The sequence below is a fragment of the Rhinatrema bivittatum genome, unplaced genomic scaffold (genome assembly GCF_901001135.1).
Source record: "Rhinatrema bivittatum unplaced genomic scaffold, aRhiBiv1.1, whole genome shotgun sequence".
NCBI lineage: Eukaryota > Metazoa > Chordata > Amphibia > Gymnophiona > Rhinatrematidae > Rhinatrema > Rhinatrema bivittatum.
In genome coordinates, this window is record NW_021820832.1 from 116,199 (window position 1) to 141,918 (window position 25,720).

General features: G+C 49.4%; 1 protein-coding gene across 1 annotated transcript in view; it reads left to right on the forward strand.

The window, feature by feature from the left end:
• LOC115082190 (zinc transporter ZIP4-like) overlaps positions 1–25,720 on the forward strand; it is a 72,267-nt gene that overhangs the window by 35,879 nt on the left and 10,668 nt on the right. The window contains 3 exon segments of the mRNA XM_029586441.1: positions 12,655–12,759; positions 14,127–14,178; positions 23,014–23,166. Coding sequence (XP_029442301.1) covers positions 12,655–12,759; positions 14,127–14,178; positions 23,014–23,166 — 310 coding nt within the window.

Below are 25,720 nucleotides of genomic sequence, written 5' to 3' on the forward strand. Positions count from 1 at the left end.
CACCGCCTCCCACATCTCCATCATATAAATGCATCTTCTCCCTCCCCTCTCCATCATGTAAATGCATCTTCTCCCTCCCCTCTCCATCATATAAATGCATCTTCTCCCTAACCTCTACATCATTTAAATGCATCTTCTCCCTCCCCTCTCCATCATATAAATGCATCTTCTCCCTCCCCTCTCCATCATTTAAATGCATCTTCTCCCTCCCCTCTCCATCATATAAATGCATCTTCTCCCTCCCCTCTCCACCGCCTCCCACATCTCCATCATATAAATGCATCTTCTCCCTCCCCTCTCCATCATATAAATGCATCTTCTCCCTCCCCTCTCCATCATTTAAATGCATCTTCTCCCTCCCCTCTCCATCATATAAATGCATCTTCTCCCTCCCCTCTCCACCGCCTCCCACATCTCCATCATATAAATGCATCATCTCCCTCCCCTCTCCATCATGTAAATGCATCATCTCCCTCCCCTCTCCATCATGTAAATGCATCTTCTCCCTCCCCTCTCCATCATGTAAATGCATCTTCTCCCTCCCCTCTCCATCATTTAAATGCATCTTCTCCCTCCCCTCTCCATCATATAAATGCATCTTCTCCCTCCCCTCTCCATCATATAAATGCATCTTCTCCCTCCCCTCTCCACCGCCTCCCACATCTCCATCATATAAATGCATCTTCTCCCTCCCCTCTCCATCATGTAAATGCATCTTCTCCCTCCCCTCTCCATCATATAAATGCATCTTCTCCCTCCCCTCTCCATCATTTAAATGCATCTTCTCCCTCCCCTCTCCATCATTTAAATGCATCTTCTCCCTCCCCTCTCCATCATGTAAATGCATCTTCTCCCTCCCCTCTCCATCATTTAAATGCATCTTCTCCCTCCCCTCTCCACCGCCTCCCACATCTCCATCATATACATGCATCTTCTCCCTCCCCTCTCCATCATGTAAATGCATCTTCTCCCTCCCCTCTCCATCATATAAATGCATCTTCTCCCTCCCCTCTCCATCATATAAATGCATCTTCTCCCTCCCCTCTCCACCGCCACCCCACATCTCCATCATATAAATGCATCTTCTCCCTCCCCTCTCCATCATATAAATGCATCTTCTCCCTCCCCTCTCCACCGCCTCCCACATCTCCATCATATAAATGCATCTTCTCCCTCCCCTCTCCATCATATAAATGCATCTTCTCCCTCCCCTCTCCACCGCCTCCCACATCTCCATCATATAAATGCATCTTCTCCCTCCCCTCTCCATCATATAAATGCATCTTCTCCCTTCCCTCTCCACCGCCTCCCACCATCTCCATCATGTAAATGCATCTTCTCCCTCCCCTCTCCATCATATAAATGCATCTTCTCCCTCCCCTCTCCACCGCCTCCCACATCTCCATCATATAAATGCATCTTCTCCCTCCCCTCTCCATCATATAAATGCATCTTCTCCCTCCCCTCTCCACCACCTCCCACATCTCCATCATATAAATGCATCTTCTCCCTCCCCTCTCCATCATATAAATGCATCTTCTCCCTCCCCTCTCCATCATTTAAATGCATCTTCTCCCTCCCCTCTCCATCATATAAATGCATCTTCTCCCTCCCCTCTCCACCGCCTCCCACATCTCCATCATATAAATGCATCTTCTCCCTCCCCTCTCCATCATTTAAATGCATCTTCTCCCTCCCCTCTCCACTGCCTCCCACATCTCCATCATATAAATGCATCTTCTCCCTCCCCTCTCCATCATATAAATGCATCTTCTCCCTCCCCTCTCCACCGCCTCCCACATCTCCATCATATAAATGCATCTTCTCCCTCCCCTCTCCATCATATAAATGCATCTTCTCCCTCCCCTCTCCACCGCCACCCACATCTCCATCATATAAATGCATCTTCTCCCTCCCCTCTCCATCATATAAATGCATCTTCTCCCTCCCCTCTCCACCGCCTCCCACATCTCCATCATATAAATGCATCTTCTCCCTCCCCTCTCCATCATATAAATGCATCTTCTCCCTCCCCTCTCCACCGCCTCCCACATCTCCATCATATAAATGCATCTTCTCCCTCCCCTCTCCATCATATAAATGCATCTTCTCCCTTCCCTCTCCACCGCCTCCCACCATCTCCATCATGTAAATGCATCTTCTCCCTCCCCTCTCCATCATGTAAATGCATCTTCTCCCTCCCCTCTCCATCATATAAATGCATCTTCTCCCTCCCCTCTCCATCATATACATGCATTTTCTCCCTCCCCTCTCCATCATGTAAATGCATCTTCTCCCTCCCCTCTCCATCATATAAATGCATCTTCTCCCTCCCCTCTCCACCGCCACCCACATCTCCATCATATAAATGCATCTTCTCCCTCCCCTCTCCATCATATAAATGCATCTTCTCCCTCCCCTCTCCACCGCCTCCTACATCTCCATCATATAAATGCATCTTCTCCCTCCCCTCTCCACCGCCTCCCACATCTCCATCATATAAATGCATCTTCTCCCTCCCCTCTCCATCATATAAATGCATCTTCTCCCTCCCCTCTCCATCATATAAATGCATCTTCTCCCTTCCCTCTCCACCGCCTCCCACCATCTCCATCATGTAAATGCATCTTCTCCCTCCCCTCTCCATCATATAAATGCATCTTCTCCCTCCCCTCTCCACCGCCTCCCACATCTCCATCATATAAATGCATCTTCTCCCTCCCCTCTCCATCATATAAATGCATCTTCTCCCTCCCCTCTCCACCACCTCCCACATCTCCATCATATAAATACACCTTCTCCCTCCCCTCTCCATCATATAAATGCATCTTCTCCCTCCCCTCTCCATCATATAAATGCATCTTCTCCCTCCCCTCTCCATCATTTAAATGCATCTTCTCCCTCCCCTCTCCATCATTTAAATGCATCTTCTCCCTCCCCTCTCCATCATATAAATGCATCTTCTCCCTCCCCTCTCCACCGCCTCCCACATCTCCATCATATAAATGCATCTTCTCCCTCCCCTCTCCATCATTTAAATGCATCTTCTCCCTCCCCTCTCCACTGCCTCCCACATCTCCATCATATAAATGCATCTTCTCCCTCCCCTCTCCATCATATAAATGCATCTTCTCCCTCCCCTCTCCACCGCCTCCCACATCTCCATCATATAAATGCATCTTCTCCCTCCCCTCTCCATCATATAAATGCATCTTCTCCCTCCCCTCTCCACCGCCACCCACATCTCCATCATATAAATGCATCTTCTCCCTCCCCTCTCCACCGCCTCCCACATCTCCATCATATAAATGCATCTTCTCCCTCCCCTCTCCATCATATAAATGCATCTTCTCCCTCCCCTCTCCACCGCCTCCCACATCTCCATCATATAAATGCATCTTCTCCCTCCCCTCTCCATCATATAAATGCATCTTCTCCCTTCCCTCTCCACCGCCTCCCACCATCTCCATCATGTAAATGCATCTTCTCCCTCCCCTCTCCATCATGTAAATGCATCTTCTCCCTCCCCTCTCCATCATATAAATGCATCTTCTCCCTTCCCTCTCCACCGCCTCCCACCATCTCCATCATATAAATGGGACTACCCATCTCCGCCACCAAACCACTACAGATGCTCCAGAACGCAGCAGCTAGAATCTTAACCAACACTAACCGGGGAGCTCACATCACTCCCATACTCCGAAACTTAAACTGGCTGCCAATAAAATACAGAATCTTACACAAGGCACTCATCATAATCCACAAAACCATCCACAATCAGCTACCACTAGACCTTCAGATCCCATTCAAACTTTACGCATCCGCAAGACCCATCAGAGAAGCATACAAATGAACCCTACAAGTCCCTCCAACCAAATACGCGTGCCTAACATCCACCAAAGATCGTGCATTCTCCACAGCGGGCCCCGTCATTTGGAACAATCTGCCGACTGACCAAAGACTGGAACCCTGCCTTCTAACCTTCCGAAGAAAACTTAAGACCTGGCTTTTCCTCCAATCTCTAAAATGTCAACACACATCCCAACCAGGATCCACCCCACTAACTAATCTCTCGGACCATTCTCATTACATACATTTATATTTACCCTCAAGGTTTTGCTGTCCTTCTACTTCCCGGCTACTCTAGCCCCCCAAGTTCGATACCCTTGTTATATGTAACTTGTTTTTGCCTTCTTGTTATATGGTTATTTAGTTAGTCCCTAAGTTCCATGTAAACCGATTTGATATGAATCTTTTCATGAAGGTCGGCATATAAAAATGTTAAATAAATAAAATAAATAAATATAAATGCATCTTCTCCCTTCCCTCTCCACCGCCTCCCACCATCTCCATCATATAAATGCATCTTCTCCCTCCCCTCTCCACCGCCTCCCACCATCTCCATCATATCAATGCATTTTCTCCCTCCCCTCTCCACCGCCTCCCATCATCTCCATCATGTAAATGCATCTTCTCCCTCCCCTCTCCACCGCCTCTCCACCGCCTCCCATCATCTCCATCATGTAAATGCATCTTCTCCCTCCCCTCTCCACCGCCTCCCATCATCTCCATCATTTAAATGCATCTTCTCCCTCCCCTCTCCACCGCCTCCCATCATCTCCATCATGTAAATGCATCTTCTCCCTCCCCTCTCCACCGCCTCCCATCATCTCCATCATTTAAATGCATCTTCTCCCTCCCCTCTCCACCGCTCCCTGGCTATTCAGCCCCTTCAGTAGAGAGATGCAGTTCCCTGCCGTGCACTGGAGTTGCTCACAGGCATCCCTCTCCCGTAGGTCCTGCTCCACTCCCTTACTCCAAAACTCCACTTCTCACCTCCCTCCTCTCCTCAGCCCCCAGGCCTCTTCACACTACTTCTTTCTGGTTCTCGTCTCCAGGAGCTTACTGATGTCCCTACCTCCTCCCAGCGCCTGTGGCACCACAGAAAGCAGCAGCTGGTCCCTTGTCTATAGCTCAGACCCCTCCAGGCACTTCCTCTTCCATAGGCTCCTTCCTCAGGGACCAGCCCCATCCTCATGACAAACACCACCTTTTACATCCCCAAAATAAGGCGTACCCCTAGGGAAAGGGCTACTACCCTGCTACTCCACCCTGCTTACTGTAGCAACCATGCCCTCTGCTGATCCTTTTCCCAGCCGGAAGAGTCCACATTGTAATCCCATGTCTGAGGTTAGTGCGCCATCTTCTGGCCGTAGCACCACATGCACGCATTAACATTTACACTGAAATTGCTATGAATTACGGATGTTCAGTCGTTTGAAAAAACGTGTATGCTGTTTCTTGTTTTAGCGCACACTGTTTGGAAACTGTGTGCAACTTTTTTACAAATAACGTGCATGATTTCTGAGACGTGAAAAATGAAAACAAATGGGCAAATATCAACAAAAATGAAAAGCGACCCTCAAAATGATACAACACGATTTACTTACCCCTATCAAAAGCTGAAATAATAATAAAGAAGCCTAAGTGGAGTTACTTGGGTAATTAAATCCAGTGTTGAGAATACGGAGATTCAGGGAAGAAAATGAGAAAATATTCTACAAAAATCCAGAAACAATTCAGCATTGAAAGGATGATGAGATGCAATCATCCAGCTCACATCTGCCTCCTGGGTGTCGATTTCTACAAAACCCAGAAACAATTCAGCAGTGTAAGGATGAGGAGATGCAATCACCCAGCTCACATCTGCCTCCTGGGTGACGATTTCTACAAAACCCAGAAACAATTCAGCAGTGTAAGGATGAGGAGATGCAATCACCCAGCTCACATCTGCCTCCTGGGTGACGATTTCTACAAAACCCAGAAACAATTCAGCAGGGTAAGGATGAGGAGATGCAATCACCCAGCTCACATCTGCCTCCTGGGTGTCGATTTCTACAAAACCCGGAAACAATTCAGCAGTGTAAGGATGAGGAGATGCAATCACCCAGCTCACATCTGCCTCCTGGGTGAGGATTTCTACAAAACCCAGAAACAATTCAGCATTGTAAGGATGAGGAGATGCAATCACCCAGCTCACATCTGCCTCCTGGGTGACGATTTCTACAAAACCCAGAAACAATTCAGCATTGTAAGGATGATGAGATGCTCACATCTGCCTCCTGGGTGTCGATTTCTACAAAACCCGGAAACAATTCAGCAGTGTAAGGATGAGGAGATGCAATCACCCAGCTCACATCTGCCTCCTGGGTGAGGATTTCTACAAAACCCAGAAACAATTCAGCATTGAAAGGATGAGGAGATGCAATCACCCAGCTCACATCTGCCTCCTGGGTGACGATTTCTACAAAACGAGGAAACAATTCAGCAGTGTAAGGATGATGAGATGCAATCACCCAGCTCACATCTGCCTCCTGGGTGACGATTTCTATAAAACCCAGAAACAATTCAGCAGTGTAAGGATGATAAAATGCAATCACCCAGCTCACATCTGCCTCCTGGGTGACGATTTCTACAAAACCCAGAAACAATTCAGCAGTGTAAGGATGATGAGATGCAATCATCCAGCTCACATCTGCCTCCTGGGTGAGGATTTCTACAAAACCCAGAAACAATTCAGCATTGAAAGGATGAGGAGATGCAATCACCCAGCTCACATCTGCCTCCTGGGTGACGATTTCTACAAAAGAACCCAGAAACAATTCAGCAGTGTAAGGATGAGGAGATGCAATCACCCAGCTCACATCTGCCTCCTGGGTGACGATTTCTACAAAACCCAGAAACAATTCAGCATTGTAAGGATGATGAGATGCAATCACCCAGCTCACATCTGCCTCCTGGGTGACGATTTCTACAAAACCCAGAAACAATTCAGCAGTGTAAGGATGATGAGATGCAATCACCCAGCTCACATCTGCCTCCTGGGTGACGATTTCTACAAAACCCAGAAACAATTCAGCATTGTAAGGATGAGGAGATGCAATCATCCAGCTCACATCTGCCTCCTGGGTGACGATTTCTACAAAACCCAGAAACAATTCAGCAGTGTAAGGATGAGGAGATGCAATCACCCAGCTCACATCTGCCTCCTGGGTGACGATTTCTACAAAACCCAGAAACAATTCAGCAGTGTAAGGATGAGGAGATGCAATCACCCAGCTCACATCTGCCTCCTGGGTGACGATTTCTACAAAACCCAGAAACAATTCAGCATTGTAAGGATGAGGAGATGCAATCATCCAGCTCACATCTGCCTCCTGGGTGACGATTTCTACAAAACCCAGAAACAATTCAGCATTGTAAGGATGAGGAGATGCAATCATCCAGCTCACATCTGCCTCCTGGGTGACGATTTCTACAAAACCCAGAAACAATTCAGCAGTGTAAGGATGAGGAGATGCAATCATCCAGCTCACATCTGCCTCCTGGGTGACGATTTCTACAAAACCCAGAAACAATTCAGCAGTGTAAGGATGAGGAGATGCAATCATCCAGCTCACATCTGCCTCCTGGGTGACGATTTCTACAAAACCCAGAAACAATTCAGCAGTGTAAGGATGAGGAGATGCAATCACCCAGCTCACATCTGCCTCCTGGGTGACGATTTCTACAAAACCCAGAAAACAATTCAGCATTGTAAGGATGAGGAGATGCAATCATCCAGCTCACATCTGCCTCCTGGGTGACGATTTCTACAAAACCCAGAAACAATTCAGCATTGTAAGGATGATGAGATGCAATCACCCAGCTCACATCTGCCTCCTGGGTGACGATTTCTACAAAACCCAGAAACAATTCAGCATTGTAAGGATGATGAGATGCAATCACCCAGCTCACATCTGCCTCCTGGGTGACGATTTCTACAAAACCCAGAAACAATTCAGCAGTGTAAGGATGAGGAGATGCAATCACCCAGCTCACATCTGCCTCCTGGGTGACGATTTCTACAAAACCCAGAAACAATTCAGCATTGTAAGGATGAGGAGATGCAATCATCCAGCTCACATCTGCCTCCTGGGTGACGATTTCTACAAAACCCAGAAACAATTCAGCAGTGTAAGGATGAGGAGATGCAATCATCCAGCTCACATCTGCCTCCTGGGTGACGATTTCTACAAAACCCAGAAACAATTCAGCATTGTAAGGATGAGGAGATGCAATCATCCAGCTCACATCTGCCTCCTGGGTGACGATTTCTACAAAACCCAGAAACAATTCAGCAGTGTAAGGATGATGAGATGCAATCACCCAGCTCACATCTGCCTCCTGGGTGACGATTTCTACAAAACCCAGAAACAATTCAGCATTGTAAGGATGATGAGATGCAATCACCCAGCTCACATCTGCCTCCTGGGTGACGATTTCTACAAAACCCAGAAACAATTCAGCAGTGTAAGGATGAGGAGATGCAATCACCCAGCTCACATCTGCCTCCTGGGTGACGATTTCTACAAAACCCAGAAACAATTCAGCATTGTAAGGATGAGGAGATGCAATCATCCAGCTCACATCTGCCTCCTGGGTGACGATTTCTACAAAACCCAGAAACAATTCAGCAGTGTAAGGATGAGGAGATGCAATCATCCAGCTCACATCTGCCTCCTGGGTGACGATTTCTACAAAACCCAGAAACAATTCAGCAGTGTAAGGATGAGGAGATGCAATCACCCAGCTCACGTCTGCCTCCTGGGTGACTATTTCTCTGCTCAGGCTCAGGAACTGTAAGAAAGGCAAGAAGATGGGGAGGTCTCCTTCAAAATCCTGGGCCTACGGGTCTAAAGTCGAGACGTTTGTGCCAAGCTTGGCTGTGAGCTGTTTATTATTTATTTAAACGAGAGCTTGCGGGTACTGAAGGCGTCAGGGGTTTGGCAGCTGCTTTGTGACTGTAAACATTACCTCGCTTATCATGCGGCCTAGGCGTGACCTGCACGTTGCGCCAGATATTGGCAGGGGAAGCTGGGGGAGGGCCTTGTCCTTTTCAGCTGTGGTTAGGGAGTTACTGTGACGTTAGCACCGCTCATTTCTCTCTCTCTCATTGGGGCAGATATTGGCGCGGGAAGCTGGGGGAGGGCCTGGTCCTTTTCAGCTGTGGTTAGGGAGTTACTGTGACGTTAGCACCGCTCATTTCTCCCTCTCTCATTGGGGCAGATATTGGCAGGGGAAGCTGGGGGAGGGCCTGGTCCTTTTCAGCTGTGGTTAGGGAGTTACTGTGACGTTAGCACCGCTCATTTCTCTCTCTCTCATTGGGGCAGATATTGGCAGGGGAAGCTGGGGGAGGGCCTTGTCCTTTTCAGCTGTGGTTAGGGAGTTACTGTGACGTTAGCACCGCTCATTTCTCCCTCTCTCATTGGGGCAGATATTGGGGCAGGGGAAGCTGGGGGAGGGCCTTGTCCTTTTCAGCTGTGGTTAGGGAGTTACTGTGACGTTAGCACCGCTCATTTCTCCCTCTCTCATTGGGGCAGATATTGGGGCAGGGGAAGCTGGGGGAGGGTCTGGTCCTTTTCAGCTGTGGTTAGGGAGTTACTGTGACGTTAGCACCGCTCATTTCTCTCTCTCTCATTGGGGCAGATATTGGCAGGGGAAGCTGGGGGAGGGCCTGGTCCTTTTCAGCTGTGGTTAGGGAGTTACTGTGACGTTAGCACCGCTCATTTCTCTCTCTCTCATTGGGGCAGATATTGGGGCAGGGGAGGCTGGGGGAGGGCCTGGTCCTTTTCAGCTGTGGTTAGGGAGTTACTGTGACGTTAGCACCGCTCATTTCTCCCTCTCTCATTGGGGCAGATATTGGCAGGGGAAGCTGGGGGAGGGCCTGGTCCTTTTCAGCTGTGGTTAGGGAGTTACTGTGACGTTAGCACCGCTCATTTCTCTCTCTCTCATTGGGGCAGATATTGGCAGGGGAAGCTGGGGGAGGGCCTTGTCCTTTTCAGCTGTGGTTAGGGAGTTACTGTGACGTTAGCACCGCTCATTTCTCCCTCTCTCATTGGGGCAGATATTGGGGCAGGGGAAGCTGGGGGAGGGTCTGGTCCTTTTCAGCTGTGGTTAGGGAGTTACTGTGACGTTAGCACCGCTCATTTCTCTCTCTCTCATTGGGGCAGATATTGGCAGCGGAAGCTGGGGGAGGGCCTGGTCCTTTTCAGCTGTGGTTAGGGAGTTACTGTGACGTTAGCACCGCTCATTTCTCCCTCTCTCATTGGGGCAGATATTGGGGCAGGGGAAGCTGGGGGAGGGCCTGGTCCTTTTCAGCTGTGGTTAGGGAGTTACTGTGACGTTAGCACCGCTCATTTCTCTCTCTCTCATTGGGGCAGATATTGGCAGGGGAAGCTGGGGGAGGGCCTGGTCCTTTTCAGCTGTGGTTAGGGAGTTACTGTGACGTTAGCACCGCTCATTTCTCTCTCTCTCATTGGGGCAGATATTGGCAGGGGAAGCTGGGGGAGGGCCTGGTCCTTTTCAGCTGTGGTTAGGGAGTTACTGTGACGTTAGCACCGCTCATTTCTCTCTCTCTCATTGGGGCAGATATTGGCAGCGGAAGCTGGGGGAGGGCCTGGTCCTTTTCAGCTGTGGTTAGGGAGTTACTGTGACGTTAGCACCGCTCATTTCTCTCTCTCTCATTGGGGCAGATATTGGCAGGGGAAGCTGGGGGAGGGCCTGGTCCTTTTCAGCTGTGGTTAGGGAGTTACTGTGACGTTAGCACCGCTCATTTCTCTCTCTCTCATTGGGGCAGATATTGGCAGGGGAAGCTGGGGGAGGGCCTGGTCCTTTTCAGCTGTGGTTAGGGAGTTACTGTGACGTTAGCACCGCTCATTTCTCCCTCTCTCATTGGGGCAGATATTGGCAGGGGAAGCTGGGGGAGGGCCTGGTCCTTTTCAGCTGTGGTTAGGGAGTTACTGTGACGTTAGCACCGCTCATTTCTCCCTCTCTCATTGGGGCAGATATTGGCAGCGGAAGCTGGGGGAGGGCCTGGTCCTTTTCAGCTGTGGTTAGGGAGTTACTGTGACGTTAGCACCGCTCATTTCTCCCTCTCTCATTGGGGCAGATATTGGCAGCGGAAGCTGGGGGAGGGCCTGGTCCTTTTCAGCTGTGGTTAGGGAGTTACTGTGTCGTTAGCACCGCTCATTTCTCTCTCTCTCATTGGGGCAGATATTGGCAGCGGAAGCTGGGGGAGGGCCTGGTCCTTTTCAGCTGTGGTTAGGGAGTTACTGTGACGTTAGCACCGCTCATTTCTCCCTCTCTCATTGGGGCAGATATTGGCAGCGGAAGCTGGGGGAGGGCCTGGTCCTTTTCAGCTGTGGTTAGGGAGTTACTGTGACGTTAGCACCGCTCATTTCTCTCTCTCATTGGGGCAGATATTGGCAGGGGAAGCTGGGGGAGGGCCTGGTCCTTTTCAGCTGTGGTTAGGGAGTTACTGTGACGTTAGCACCGCTCATTTCTCCCTCTCTCATTGGGGCAGATATTGGCAGCGGAAGCTGGGGGAGGGCCTGGTCCTTTTCAGCTGTGGTTAGGGAGTTACTGTGACGTTAGCACCGCTCATTTCTCTCTCTCTCATTGGGGCAGATATTGGGGCAGGGGGAAGCTGGGGGAGGGCCTTGTCCTTTTCAGCTGTGGTTAGGGAGTTACTGTGACGTTAGCAACCGCTCATTTCTCTCTCTCTCATTGGGGCAGATATTGGCAGGGGAAGCTGGGGGAGGGCCTGGTCCTTTTCAGCTGTGGTTAGGGAGTTACTGTGACGTTAGCACCGCTCATTTCTCCCTCTCTCATTGGGGCAGATATTGGGCAGCGGAAGCTGGGGGAGGGCCTGGTCCTTTTCAGCTGTGGTTAGGGAGTTACTGTGACGTTAGCACCGCTCATTTCTCTCTCTCTCATTGGGGCAGATATTGGGCAGGGAAGCTGGGGGAGGGCCTGGTCCTTTTCAGCTGTGGTTAGGGAGTTACTGTGACGTTAGCACCGCTCATTTCTCCCTCTCTCATTGGGGCAGATATTGGGGCAGGGGAAGCTGGGGGAGGGCCTGGTCCTTTTCAGCTGTGGTTAGGGAGTTACTGTGACGTTAGCACCGCTCATTTCTCTCTCTCTCATTGGGGCAGATATTGGCAGGGGAAGCTGGGGGAGGGCCTGGTCCTTTTCAGCTGTGGTTAGGGAGTTACTGTGACGTTAGCACCGCTCATTTCTCTCTCTCTCATTGGGGCAGATATTGGCAGCAGAAGCTGGGGGAGGGCCTGGTCCTTTTCAGCTGTGGTTAGGGAGTTACTGTGACGTTAGCACCGCTCATTTCTCTCTCTCTCATTGGGGCAGATATTGGCAGGGGAAGCTGGGGGAGGGCCTGGTCCTTTTCAGCTGTGGTTAGGGAGTTACTGTGACGTTAGCACCGCTCATTTCTCTCTCTCTCATTGGGGCAGATATTGGCAGGGGAAGCTGGGGGCGGGCCTGGTCCTTTTCAGCTGTGGTTAGGGAGTTACTGTGACGTTAGCACCGCTCATTTCTCCCTCTCTCATTGGGGCAGATATTGGGGCAGGGGAAGCTGGGGGAGGGCCTGGTCCTTTTCAGCTGTGGTTAGGGAGTTACTGTGACGTTAGCACCGCTCATTTCTCTCTCTCTCATTGGCCATGTAAAGGAGAGGAGACCTCAGCCTCCTCACTCCTCCTCGCACTCCCCATCTCTGCCCTGTGCCTCAAAATGTTCTCTTATGTTTTTTTTGTTTTTCAGGAGGTGGAGAACGACGGCCACGGTCACTGTGATCACGGGGCATCCCTGCAGGTTTTTCATAACGAGAGGAAGAAGAAAAAGCAGTGCACGTCCGAAGCAGACCTGGTAAGAACAGCTCTGCACACCTCCAGCCCCTGCCCTCGACCCCTCCATCCCGCCTCCCTGCAGGGGGACATCCCGCATCCCTCCAGGGGGACATCTCGCCTCCCTCCAGAGAGACATCTCGCCTCCCTTCAGGGGGACATCTCGCCTCCCTTCAGGGGGACATCCCGCCTCCCTTCAGAGAGACATCTCGCCTCCCTCCAGGGGGACATCCCGCCTCCCTCCAGAGAGACATCTCGCCTCTTTCCAGGGGGACATCCCGCCTCCCTCCAGGGGGACATCTCGCCTCCCTCCAGAGAGACATCCCTGCATTGCGTTTCGAAGAAATATTTGATTTCTTTACTTTTTTCTGGAATCGGGCTTAGATTCTCTTTTGAGAACGAGTATTTATTTCTTTTAAACGTTTTATTATCTTGCGCAGTGCAGAACCTCAAGGTGAGCACAGATAAAACGCAGAACTCAGGCCGACAGTGCTCCGGCCATTTCCTCGAGACGGCGAGGGCCAGAGCTCTGCTGCTGCTTTTGAGTAGAGGCTTAAGGGGAACAAATAGGGGTTTTAAAGCCTTTTCAGGTTGCTTGGAAGAGGAGAGGCCTCTTGGTTGGTTAGGGAGTGAGTTGCACAAGCAGGGTCTGCTACAGACGAGGCCTGGTTTCTGGTTACGACGGCTCTTGAACGTTTCGGGGAGAGAGAGAGAGAGAGAGAGAGAGAACCCAGCCTCCAGATCCCTTCCTCCACAGAGAGAGAGAGAAATATTTCCTAAGATTACTCCTGAGTCTCCCCCTTCCACCCTCTCCCTCCTACTAATCCTCACACTCTCTCTCCTCCACCCTCTCTTCTCCCCTCTCCTCCAGGCTGTACATGTTTATACCTTTAAGTCTATCCCCATCTGCTTTAGAAAGAAGACCACTGCCCATGTTAGTAGCCTCCCTCTGTACTGACTCCATCCTGTTTCTATCCTTCTGAAGGTGGGGTCTCCAGAACTGTACTCAGTGTCCCAAGTGAGGTCTCACCAGGCGATGATGATCCTCAGGGCTATCCTGAAAGCGTGAGGCTGTGGGGTCAGCAGGGCAGGATTGGGAACGCCCTAGCATAGATTGTGGGAATTCTGCATTAAGAGACAGCCTCAATCCCAGAGCATCCCATCTCACTAGGGACAGCGCAGATCTGGGTTACTCTCTGACGGGAGGAGAGCCAGAACCAGGGTTATCCCACGGCACAGACTCTTTCCCTGCCTGAGACACGTGCAGGTGGGGAGAGCCCCTCTTCCCGGCCTGACAGGGGGAGTCCCAGACTTGTACAGTTTCTCTCATTTGTAACACCCTCTGCATTGCTATAATGACTCGTGCTCATGGATCTCTCTGTTTTCTAGGTCAGCAACACAGAGTTGGAAGTAGCCAAACCACCCCCAAGACTCAGCCGAGGTAAAGATCTGTCTCCCAGCACATTTGTGGCTCTTGCAGGTGGCCTTAGCCTGCCCAATGCGAGCAGAAGCCTCTGTCTCAGCCCGAATCCTGCAGGCCGAGGCAGGTGAGAGAGCAGACTCAGCCCTTCAGCTTGGACTCCTGTAGCCAAATTGTAAGTGCAATATACAAGCCCACACAAGATGGCCATGTGCACGTTCCCTTACACGTATGTGAGTAATGGTATAGAGTACATGCTAGTGGCAGACCTAGCACCCGTGTACATCTTCCAAACGTAAATGTACACACGTGGTTTCCAAATTCACCTCTGCCACGGCCACCGGCTCTCTCTGTGGCAGAAGTGGTGCACGTGGGAGGCTAAAACTCCTCTGCTCGCATCCAGCTGAATTTATTTATTTATTTGTATTTTCTTGTTTTCCATAATCTAATTATCCAGTGCGTACGACATTCATAGTCATAGAAAACCAAAGAAAGATTAAACAATAAATAAAATGCAAATAGAAAGTAAAAACAATCCCCTTCGTAGTGAAATCACGTCAAATGCTGCTGTCCATGCATCCGCCTAAACATTACAGCTTTAACAGTTTCCCTTCAGGTCTGAGGAGGATTCTCCCTCGATGAGCGGGGACGCGTGGCTGACGTCAGCCTTCTCCTATAATTCAGCACACATGGGGCCACCCCTTCTTCAGCTGCTCTCCAGAATTCGGGGGCCACGCGGGGTCCCAGGTCCCATCTTAACTGCTCTGGGTGTTTAGCACTGGGAGTGGCCTGTGGGGCCTCTGGGTCGCGCACCTTCACGCAGTCCCTCCAGAAACACGAGCTCCACTCAGGCCCTCTCGCAGTGGTACTCGCCCCTCCATGTCCAGTGGGCTGGAGGCTTGAAATGGAGTTCAAATAAACTCAACCGTAAGTCAGGAAATCTCTACCGAAGTCAGAAAACTCACAAAAAGTAAATCTTTCAGTCTCTCGGAGCAAAATCAACAAAACTTCAAGTGCCTTGGTCCTCTCGCCGTCCCAAACTCTGTGTCAATCTCCCTTCCTGGTGACAGGAAAATAGAAAATTCTCCAAATCAGTTCCTACACCCGGGCAACTACAGCCCCCACTTCAGCTGGACTCCGAGCAAAGCAGCCCCGCATCCCAGTGCCCTCAGGCAGGGGCCACTGCCCTCCTAAGCTAGGAGGCGGCCAAGGCAAAGACAAAACAAGTCTGTCAGAGGCAAAAACCTCTCTTTCCTTCTCTTCTCACTCTATTAAGTGCTGGCTGGCTTAAAGCTTGCAGACTTTGTCAAGGCTCAATTTATTTGTTTACATTTTCTTATAAATTGCTCCTGGTCCAAGAATCAAAGTGGTGCACAATCATTCTAAAAATACAATACATAAATCAAGCTAAAAGGTTTTTCAAAATCATTTTTATTTTGATCTTAGCAAAAGGAAACAATCTGTAGCATTCATTAAAGAGAGAACTAATATATTTCACTGAAGCTGTTACACAAAACAAACTTTCCACACTTTGTCCCTATCAATTTTCAATTAAATATAACATGGGGAAAACCCCTCCCGACCCAGCTTAAAATGACCCCGCCCCTTTATCCCCTAAGCTCACTCGTCCGTCATTCATACTTCACTCATCACCTCTCCCCCCTAACTGAGGCAAATGACCCTTTTCTGTCATCCAACTTCCATCGTGGAGAATAACCCAGCTCTGCAAGTCTGCTTTTCCCCACTAAGGATAAGATGTTGTAGAACCATTGCCAAATATTCATATATTCAGCCGGTACTTTACGCACCAATAAACATACGTCATATCTTTCCGTTTGCTTAAGGGCAGTCATTTGTTCTCTCCAAAGCGTAATAGATGGAGAAGCTTCATTAATATCGATTCTTTCAATATTCATTCATGCGCTAGTAGAAGAGCTACTGAGATGAAAACATATTGACTCGTCATCAATGACGAGCGTCTAGACGTAATGCATCCATTCCTCCCAACAGCAAAACATCTCCTTGAAAGGGAATGTAATTTGAGTACACTGAGGCCAATGGAAGGGGAACTCACCCCTCCATGCATCCATCACAGCTTGATTTACAGCTTCTGATTTATCAAAATTTATTGTTAACCCAGCAAACGATTGGAAAGCGCAAAAATATTGCATGATCGGCCGTATAGCGGACCTAGCATTGGCCAAAAACAGTATATCCATCTGCAAAAAGGCACATTTTTAATTCCTGTGTCTCAACTTTTATCTCCTATACATCTTTGTCAAAAAACACGCCAATCCACGTCATCCAAAGTGGCTGGACAAAATATGCTAGAATGATTCTGAAAAAAAATAGCAACTTGCACGAAGACATTGTCCCAGCAAAAATAATTATAAGCTGCTACTAGATATGTCCAACCCACAGACAGACAGACAGAACTTGTACAAAAATAAGAAAGTTTTGGGGTTAGTCTGTACCGTTTTCAATCGGTAGCTGCCCTCCTCTCCCTCTGACTTGCCCGCCACGCTTACAGGTTCAGAGCAGCCATGAATAAGTAAATCTCAAGTAGAATGTTTTGGCACTCGCTTATTCAGAGATTCTTTCACCGCTTCCACTTATATTTTTAGCTAAGTTTTCTTCGTCACGGTAACCCCGAGGCGAGCTGGATAAGGGATCGCCCTCTCCCGCAATGTAGGTTTTACCTCATGGAAGGCCACACGGTTTCAGAAAAGTCCTGAAAAATATAGATTATTTTCTCATTGCGTGTGATCTCTTCTTGCTGTCTTGCCCTGGCCATTATCCCAGCCTTTTCCACGTACCTATGCGATGGAATGATAGCTGCTCGCGGCCTCCCGCCCTGCTGCTGGCGAGGCCGCTAAGGCCCGATCATTCTTCTCGGTTTTCACAGGGGCCATTCTTCTGCTCTAGGCCAAGCTCGCCCGGCAGCCATTTTGAGTAGAATACCCAGGTATTTCCGTCTCCCACGGTTCTATAAATAGTCTAATTTCTCAGCCAAGGCCCCGTATTTACGTTCCAGTGCCTCGGTCTTCGCGCTCACTCGTGTGACCGCCGTTTCATCAATAAAGGGGCTGAATTCTCTTGTACCGAGTTCGCCAGAGTGGCCACTTTTTCTATCACAACCGTCAGCTTTATTAAGCATTTTCTGCAGCGCTCGCTCTGAGTCTTGGGGGCTCGGTAGTGCAGGCCGCTCTTCCTCAGTCTCTCTCTTTCTGCTGACTTCCTTTATCCATTCCCTTTTTTGTGTCACCGTTTGTTGTTGCTTGTTGTTTTTTTTCTGCCCAAAGCCCCGGTAGGGATTTCTCTGACGTTCTCCTTCGTTTTAATACGCGATTTGCCTCGGGGATCAGAAAAACGAATTCAAAAAATTATTAATAGCAGAGGGAGTCAACCCCCCACCACACGTTTTCTCTGGAAGCTCGTCACGTGACCCCCTCCTGCCCTATGAGCTTTTGAAGCGCACACTAATGTATACGTGCGGCGTTTTTAAATCCTCGTGGCTCACGTGCGGTCCACATACGCGCGTATGGGGTCATTTTTCCACGTGCAACATTTAAAAATCTACCTGAAACGTTACAGACAATAAAACAAAATAAGAGAAATCCCCCAGCTAGATTTTTCCACTTTACCCATTGAGAAGCAGGGGGGGCTTAAGTGCCACCTGCACTGAAGACATCTGTACAGCTGCGACTTGGTCATCTGTCGGTCCCTAATCAAATCAATCACACGACCCCCCAACACCTTTCCAAGGTGAGTAACTGACCTTTATCCACCTTTTACAAATTAAATACAAAGAATTCCTTTGCAAATGAAACAAGGAAATAATAATCATCATCATTAGTAACATATACGTGAATGAATGTAACATTATCTTAATGAATCAACTTTTCTCATAATTGCATTCGGGCCGATACAGTAAAAGTCGCGGGAGAGCGAGCGAAATCTCCTGTGCGCGCGATTCAGTAAATTAATTTATTTAAATTAGGGCCCGCGGTGAAAAGAGGCGCTAGGGACAGTAGTGCGTCCCTAGCGCCTCTTTTCGGTCAGGAGCGACGGCTGTCAGCGGGTTTGACAGCTGACGCTCAATTTTGCCGGCGTCGGTTCTCGAGCCCGCTGACAGCCATGGGTTCAGAAACCGGACGCCGGCAAAATTGAGCGTCCGGTTTTCAACCCGCGAGCCGCGGGCCCATTTCAAATTTTATTTTTAATTTTTCACTTTTTTTTTTTTTTTATCTTTCGGGTCCTCCGACTTAATGTCGCCTTGATATTATGTCAGAAGGTGCATAGAAAAGCAGTTTTTACTGCTTTTCTATGCACTTCCCTGGCGCCGGCAGAAATTAATGCCGACCTTTGGGTAGGCGCTAATTTCTGAAAGTAAAATGTGCGGCTTGGCTGCACATTTTACTTACTGAATCGTGCGGGAAGGACTAATAGAGCCATCAACATTTATTTGCACGTTGCGGGTGCTATTAGGTTCAGGGGGGTTGGACGCGCTATTACCTCTTACTGAATAAGGGGTAAAGCTAGTGCGTCGAAAACGCGCGTCCAATCGCGGGGTAACAGTGCGCTCTGCCGGTCACTCCGTATAATTAATTATTAGATCCCACATCTCTGCAGCCCTATGCACTCCCATTTAGGAACCGTCTCAATGGTTCTGGCAGGAAAAAATGTTGTGTTATTTCCAGCTAATTTTCATATACGAAGTAGGAAAGTCGCTCCCTTAATCCAACGCTTGGGGGCGCATGGAGAAGAAAGATTTCCTACGTTGCTGAGTGCTTCTTGAAAGGCCCGGGGAGACCCTAACAACTCCTCCCATGAAGGAAACATTTATATTCTTAAAGTTATGCTTCCGTCATATCATACTCGCTAAGAAAAAGAAATAAAGAGAATCTGCACCTTCTGCGACTTCCATATCAGAGCTCTCCAAGTAATCTGTTAAATTTGGGTGTCTGGGAGAGAGAGACTCCTTCTTACTGGTAAAAATACATTTTTTTTTCACCGACGGTAACATTTCCTTAGGCATTTTTAGAGCCTCATTCACATAATCTTTTGAAAGTCACAAGTGACGCTTCACCCATAATCTTGGGGAAATCTATCGTCCTCACGTTCAAATGTCTCAGGTAATTTTCTATCCATTCAAGTCTCCTCAGAGATATTCTGCCATCCTTCACGAGGATGTTGTTATTTGTATATTGAGCTCCTTTAATAGTGTCAGACAAGTCTTGTACAGTATTAGCAGGATCCTGTATCAGCTCTGAGAGATCTTTTTCTACCGAGTCCAATTTTTTCTCAAGTGTTCCCAGTGATCGAGCCTGTGCTCTACATGATTGCGCCATTCTGCCGTGACGTCCCAGAGGAACTCCCGTGTTATTTCCGCAGGTTTCACAATGTCCAGGGGAGCCAAGACGTTCTCTCTCCTACCTCCTCCAGCCGCGGTCCCCAGAGATTCTACTCCTGCTCTCAGACCTCCCCTCTCAGGAGTCTCACACGACGAGGACAGTCAGAAGGGCTGGGTCCACCCAACGAGCCAGACTGGCTTCTCGGAGGGGAGAGCTACACAGCGGACCTCGGGGGATCAGCAAGGGGATCCTCCCCTCTCAGGAGTCTCACACGACGAGGACAGTCAGAAGGGCTGGGTCCACCCAACGAGCCAGACTGCCTTCTCGGAGGGGAGAGCTACACAGCGGACCTCGGGGGATCAGCAAGGGGATCCTCTCCTCTCAGGAGTCTCACACGACGAGGACAGTCAGAAGGGCTGGGTCCACCCAACGAGCCAGAGCGGCTTCTCGGAGGGGAGAGCTACACAGCGGACTTCGGGGGATCAGCAAGGGGATCCTCTCCTCTCAGGAGTCTCACACGACGAGGACAGTCAGAAGGGCTGGGTCCACCCAACGAGCCAGAGCGGCTTCTCGGAGGGGAGAGCTACACAGCGGACCTCGGGGGATCAGCAAGGGGATCCTCTCCTCTCAGTGCTCCCACTGCAATCCTTGGGCAGCGGAGTAACACGGGCAAAATGCTTTGAAAGTTGTCTTAGTAAAGTAAGAGCTGGTTGTGGTAGGAGAGGCCTCATGGAGCTTGCTGGGCCTGATCGTTCACTGTTTCTTTTGAATTTTCATGGAAAGGGACAGCAGCCGGAATATTTACCCAAAGTGCCCATTTCCACTTAGCAACATTTTCATCAATGAAACCAGGACGCAGCTGTGCATCTGTTTTACTTATTTGTTGCCAGAGTTTCAGCTGCAAACTCACAAAAATATCTGCAGTTGCAAAGCATTTTAAGAAAGAACTTCTTCATCTTCCCTTGCTGAACAGACACCCAAAGCAGTTGGTTAGCACAGATTTGAAGCATCAGTCACCAAGGCCTAGCTAAGGTAGTGGTAGAGCCAATCACAAGCCCTTTCTAAGGTTAGTAATAGAGCCAATCACAAGCCCTTTCTAAGGTTAGTAATAGAGCCAATCACAAGCCCTTTCTAAGGTTAGTAATAGAGCCAATCACAAGCCCTTTCTAAGGTTAGTAATAGAGACAGTCATCAAGGCCTAGCTAAGCTTAGCACTGCAGCAACACCGGTCTCCAAGGCCTAGCTACAGGCACGTGGTAGAGCCAATCTCCAAGGCCTAGCTACAGGCGCGTGGTAGAGCCAATCTCCAAGGCCTAGCTACAGGCGCGTGGTAGAGCCAATCTCCAAGGCCTAGCTACAGGCGCGTGGTAGAGCCAATCTCCAAGGCCTAGCTAAGCTTAGCACTGCAGTAACACCGGTCTCCAAGGCCTAGCTACAGGCGCGTGGTAGAGCCAATCTCCGAGGCCTAGCTACAGGCGCGTGGTAGAGCCAATCTCCGAGGCCTAGCTACAGGCGCGTGGTAGAGCCAATCTCCAAGGCCTAGCTACAGGCGCGTGGTAGAGCCAGTCTCCAAGGCCTAGCTACAGGCGCGTGGTAGAGCCAGTCTCCAAGGCCTAGCTACAGGCGCGTGGTAGAGCCAGTCTCCAAGGCCTAGCTACAGGCGAGTGGTAGAGCCAGTCTCCAAGGCCTAGCTACAGGCGAGTGGTAGAGCCAGTCTCCAAGGCCTAGCTACAGGCGAGTGGTAGAGCCAGTCTCCAAGGCCTAGCTACAGGCGCGTGGTAGAGCCAATCTCCAAGGCCTAGCTACAGGCGCGTGGTAGAGCCAATCTCCAAGGCCTAGCTACAGGCGCGTGGTAGAGCCAATCTCCAAGGCCTAGCTACAGGCGCGTGGTAGAGCCAGTCTCCAAGGCCTAGCTACAGGCGCGTGGTAGAGCCAGTCTCCAAGGCCTAGCTACAGGCGAGTGGTAGAGCCAGTCTCCAAGGCCTAGCTACAGGCGAGTGGTAGAGCCAGTCTCCAAGGCCTAGCTACAGGCGCGTGGTAGAGCCAGTCTCCAAGGCCTAGCTACAGGCGCGTGGTAGAGCCAGTCTCCAAGGCCTAGCTACAGGCGCGTGGTAGAGCCAGTCTCCAAGGCCTAGCTACAGGTGAGTGGTAGAGCCAGACAAAGCCTGGCTATAGTTAGTGACAGCGCCAATCATCAAAGGCTAGCTACAGCTAACACTATCGCCAATCATAGAAACCTTGCTGTTCCTGCTGCCTCCCTTCCCATGACAGTATGCAGACCGAAAGATTAGCTATTATGCTTAACGAGGTAGAGATGACTAATCAGCTGGGCAGAGGTTAAGGGTCAGTTCTGGTAGTGGTTAAGGATCATATCCCTACAGCCCAAGGTCTCATGTATCTATTGTTATATATTATAATGGTTTTATGTTTTAAATTTAAAAACATTTTGCAGAGTCTCTCAGCTTGTGGTGTTGTATATAGGGTAAAAGCACATTTTTTTCACGTGGCCTTATGTGCCAAGTAGCCTGGCTACAGCTCCGCACAGAGGACTAGTTAAGGTTATTTTTAGGATCAGTCAACAAGGCCTAGCTAAACCAGTCAGCAAAGCTTAGCTGTGGTTAGTGACAGCACCAGTCACCAGGATGTAGCTAAGGTCAGCAGTAGAGCAGTCAGCAAGGGCTACTTGTGATCAGTGGTAGAGAGTCAGAGGCTATCAAAAGTTAGTGGAAGTGCCAGTGATTTATATAACATTTATTTGTTTCGTGCTTTTACCATGGAGGATGCTCAAGAGTGCAAAACAACATTAAACCACATCAAAATACAATCTAAATTCATAATTCATCATAAAACTCCCACACAACATTAAAGTGCAATAGAAATCACAGAATCCACTGAAAAAAAATAAAAAAGTTAACATCCCTCCAGTCTCCAGACTACGGCATCCTGATGGGACGTAGTTTTCAGATTAATGGGCTACAAATTATCTCTGTATTTCTCAGCTAACTACTCCCATAGCCGCGTAGCACATCCTACCCTCGTGACCTGGGTATCTCCCATTTCCTGTACTCTCTGCCACTCCCCCCCACCACTCCTACACTCCTCCCCCTGACCATCTCCTTCACCGTCTGTCAGTCCCCCTTTCCTCTCCTCTCTCTCTCCTGCATTCTCCCCCTTACCATCTCTCTCTCTTTCCTCGGCATTGCCTCTTCCCTGCACTCCTCTCCCTCACATCATTTCTACCAACCCTTCCTATGTCGCTTCCCCCTCACCATCTCTTCCACTTTCTCTGCCCTTGTCATATCCCCTCCTTTCCTTACCTCCTTCATGGTTTAGCTTCTCTCCCCCTCCTCCCTCCCTGTCACTCCTAAGTACTCAGAACTCTCTCCTTATTATGCCTTCTGTCACCCCCACTCTCTCTTCATTCTCTATCCAGTTCCCTGCCTCTTACCTGTCCCCCAGCTCTCCTTCTCTCTTCTGTAACTGGTTTCCATTTTGTCTCTAGAGCTTCGCATGATTCCCTACATGATCACCATTGGAGATGCCATTCACAACTTCACTGATGGGTTGGCAATTGGAGCTGCTTTTTCTACTTCTTGGAGAACAGGTCTGGCAACTTCCCTGGCTGTGCTGTGCCACGAGCTCCCTCACGAGTTAGGTACGAGTACACTTTCTGTGGTCTGTCTCAATTCTATGCCACAAGCTCCCTCATGAGTTAGGTACGAGTACACTTTCTATATTTTATGCCACGTACTCCCTCATGAGTTAGGTATGAGTACACTTTCTGTGGTCTGTCTGAATTCCATGCCACGAGCTCCCTCACGAGTTAGGTACGAGTACACTTTCTGTATTCTATGCCACGAGCCCCCTCATGAGTTAGGTACGAGTACACTTTCTGTATTCCATGCCACGAGCTCCCTCATGAGTTAGGTACGAGTACACTTTCTATATTTTATGCCACGAACTCCCTCATGAGTTAGGTATGAGTACACTTTCTGTGGTCTGTCTGAATTCCATGCCACAAGCTCCCTCATGAGTTAGGTACGAGTACACTTTCTGTGGTCTGTCCGACTTCCGTGCCAAGAGCTCCCTCATGAGTTAGGTACGAGTACACTTTCTGTGGTCTGTCTGTATTCTGTGCCAGCATCTCTCACGAGTTAAGAATGCGTATACCTTTCTATAGCTACCCCACTCTGTTCTACTAACGATTTAGGGGTAATATTGTAAAAGCTCACGTAATTAGAAGATTGGATGCTATGTACTAAGAGGTAGATTTTAAAAGCATCGGGTTAGGGTTTTATATGTTTGTGGGTCCCTGGGCCAACAGGAACAATGGTAGGCTTCAGACACAACTGTGGAATAGAGTCTTTATGAGAGAGAGATGAGAGTGAGAGAGATGGTAGGCTTCAGACTCGGCAGGCTTCAGACACAACTGTGGAATAGAGTCTTTATGAGAGAGAGAGAGAGAGAGAGAGAGAGAGAGAGAGAGAGACTGCCCGAGAAGCGGGCAGTGCAAGAGACAAGCACAATGTTCATGAGATGGGGTAAACCCAAAGGGAAAACCTCCCAGTAGCAATCCAGTAATGGTCCACAGAGCGGGGTACACCAATAAAGGTCCTCTCGTAGAGATGGCTTGGTAGTGGCCTGAAGCGCAGGGTACACCAGAGTGGATTCTCACATAGATCAGGAATGGTAGTGGCCCACAGTGCGGGGTACGCCAGAGGATTCCCACAGATGATAGTATGGAGGAGGTCCACGGGATGAGGTACTCGGAGGAGGTCCTATGCAGGTGAATGTGTTAGTGGCCCACAGAGCGGGGTACATCAGAGATTGGAAGTAATCCAAGGATTCAGAGTACTCACAGCAAGGTGCGTTCCAGCAGTAGTCCTGGGGTGCAGGATAGAGCGACAGCCCAAGGCAGAAGGTTCTCCAAGGAGCAGATAGCCAGAGACAAGGAAGGGCCCCCAAGGAGTGGGTACCCAGAGGGTGTCTCGCCAGAGTCAGAGCTAGAATGGAAGTCCGTAGTGTGAGGTGCAGAATCAGCAATGAGGGAACTCGTTGCTAAGTCGTCGGTGGTTAGGTTCGGTCGGCTTAAGTATCCGGGAGTGGAGACATCATCAGCGGGGGACGCCCCTGAGGTTCCCGCCAAGCAGTGCTTAACCTGACCTGTGCGTGCGCCTATGTGATCCCAGAATCAAGATGGCAGTCGGCAGCGCCCATGCCATCCAGGGAACGCCAGGTAGGTCGGCAGCAGCTGGCAGAGGCCACCATTCTCCCCATTGGAGTCACTGAAGAGAAAAGAGGTGAGCAGACGTGGTCACAGCTGTCTGCGACCGATGGGCATAACAGTACTTCCCCTTCTTAGGGCCCCTGCAGGGGGGTTTGGTTTCCTAGGGTGAGAGATGTGGAACTGGTTGATCAATTCCTTGTCGAGGATGTTGCTCACAGGCTCCCAACTATTTTCCTCATCCTATGCGATGAGGTATTACCAGCGCCTTCCACTCTTCCTGACTTCTAAAATGTCCTCTACCTGGTATACGATGTCCTCTTTGGCAGTTAGAGGTTGGGGTTCAGGTGTTTTCTTCGAGAACTCACACAGGATGAGCAGTTTTAAAAGTGAAATGTGGAAGGCATTGTGGATCTTCAAAGAAGTGGGTAATCGCAGACTATAGGTGACTGGACCTAGGCGACGAAGTACTGCAAAAGGCTCGATGTACCTGGGAGTGAAGCGAGCAGCATCAAACGGATGAAATCAGGTGCTAAGCCACACGTTGTCTCCAGGATTCGACTGAGGAGCCGCATGGTGGTGAGCATCGTAAAATTTCTTGGCCTTATGGTCGGCTTGCTGCAGTAGTAGTTTCGTATGCTCCCAGAGTTGGTGCAGCTCTTGTGCAGATAGTGTGCTGCTGGAGATGACACAGACAGTGGTAAAGGTAGAGATGGCAGAGGTTGATGTCTGTAGATGATCTGAAAGGGCGATGAACCAGTTGAGGCAGACTGGTGAGAGTTTAAGGCAAACGCGGCCCATGGAAGAAGATTGAACCAATCGCTCTGCCTAGTGTTCACATATGCCCAGAGGAACTGCTTTAAGATCTGATTCGTTCTCTCTGTCTGACCATTAGCCTGTGGATAGTAGGCGGATGTGGGGTCCAGAGATATGTCGAATTTCTTACATAGCAATCTCCAAAATTCTGCCATGAATTGTACTCCGC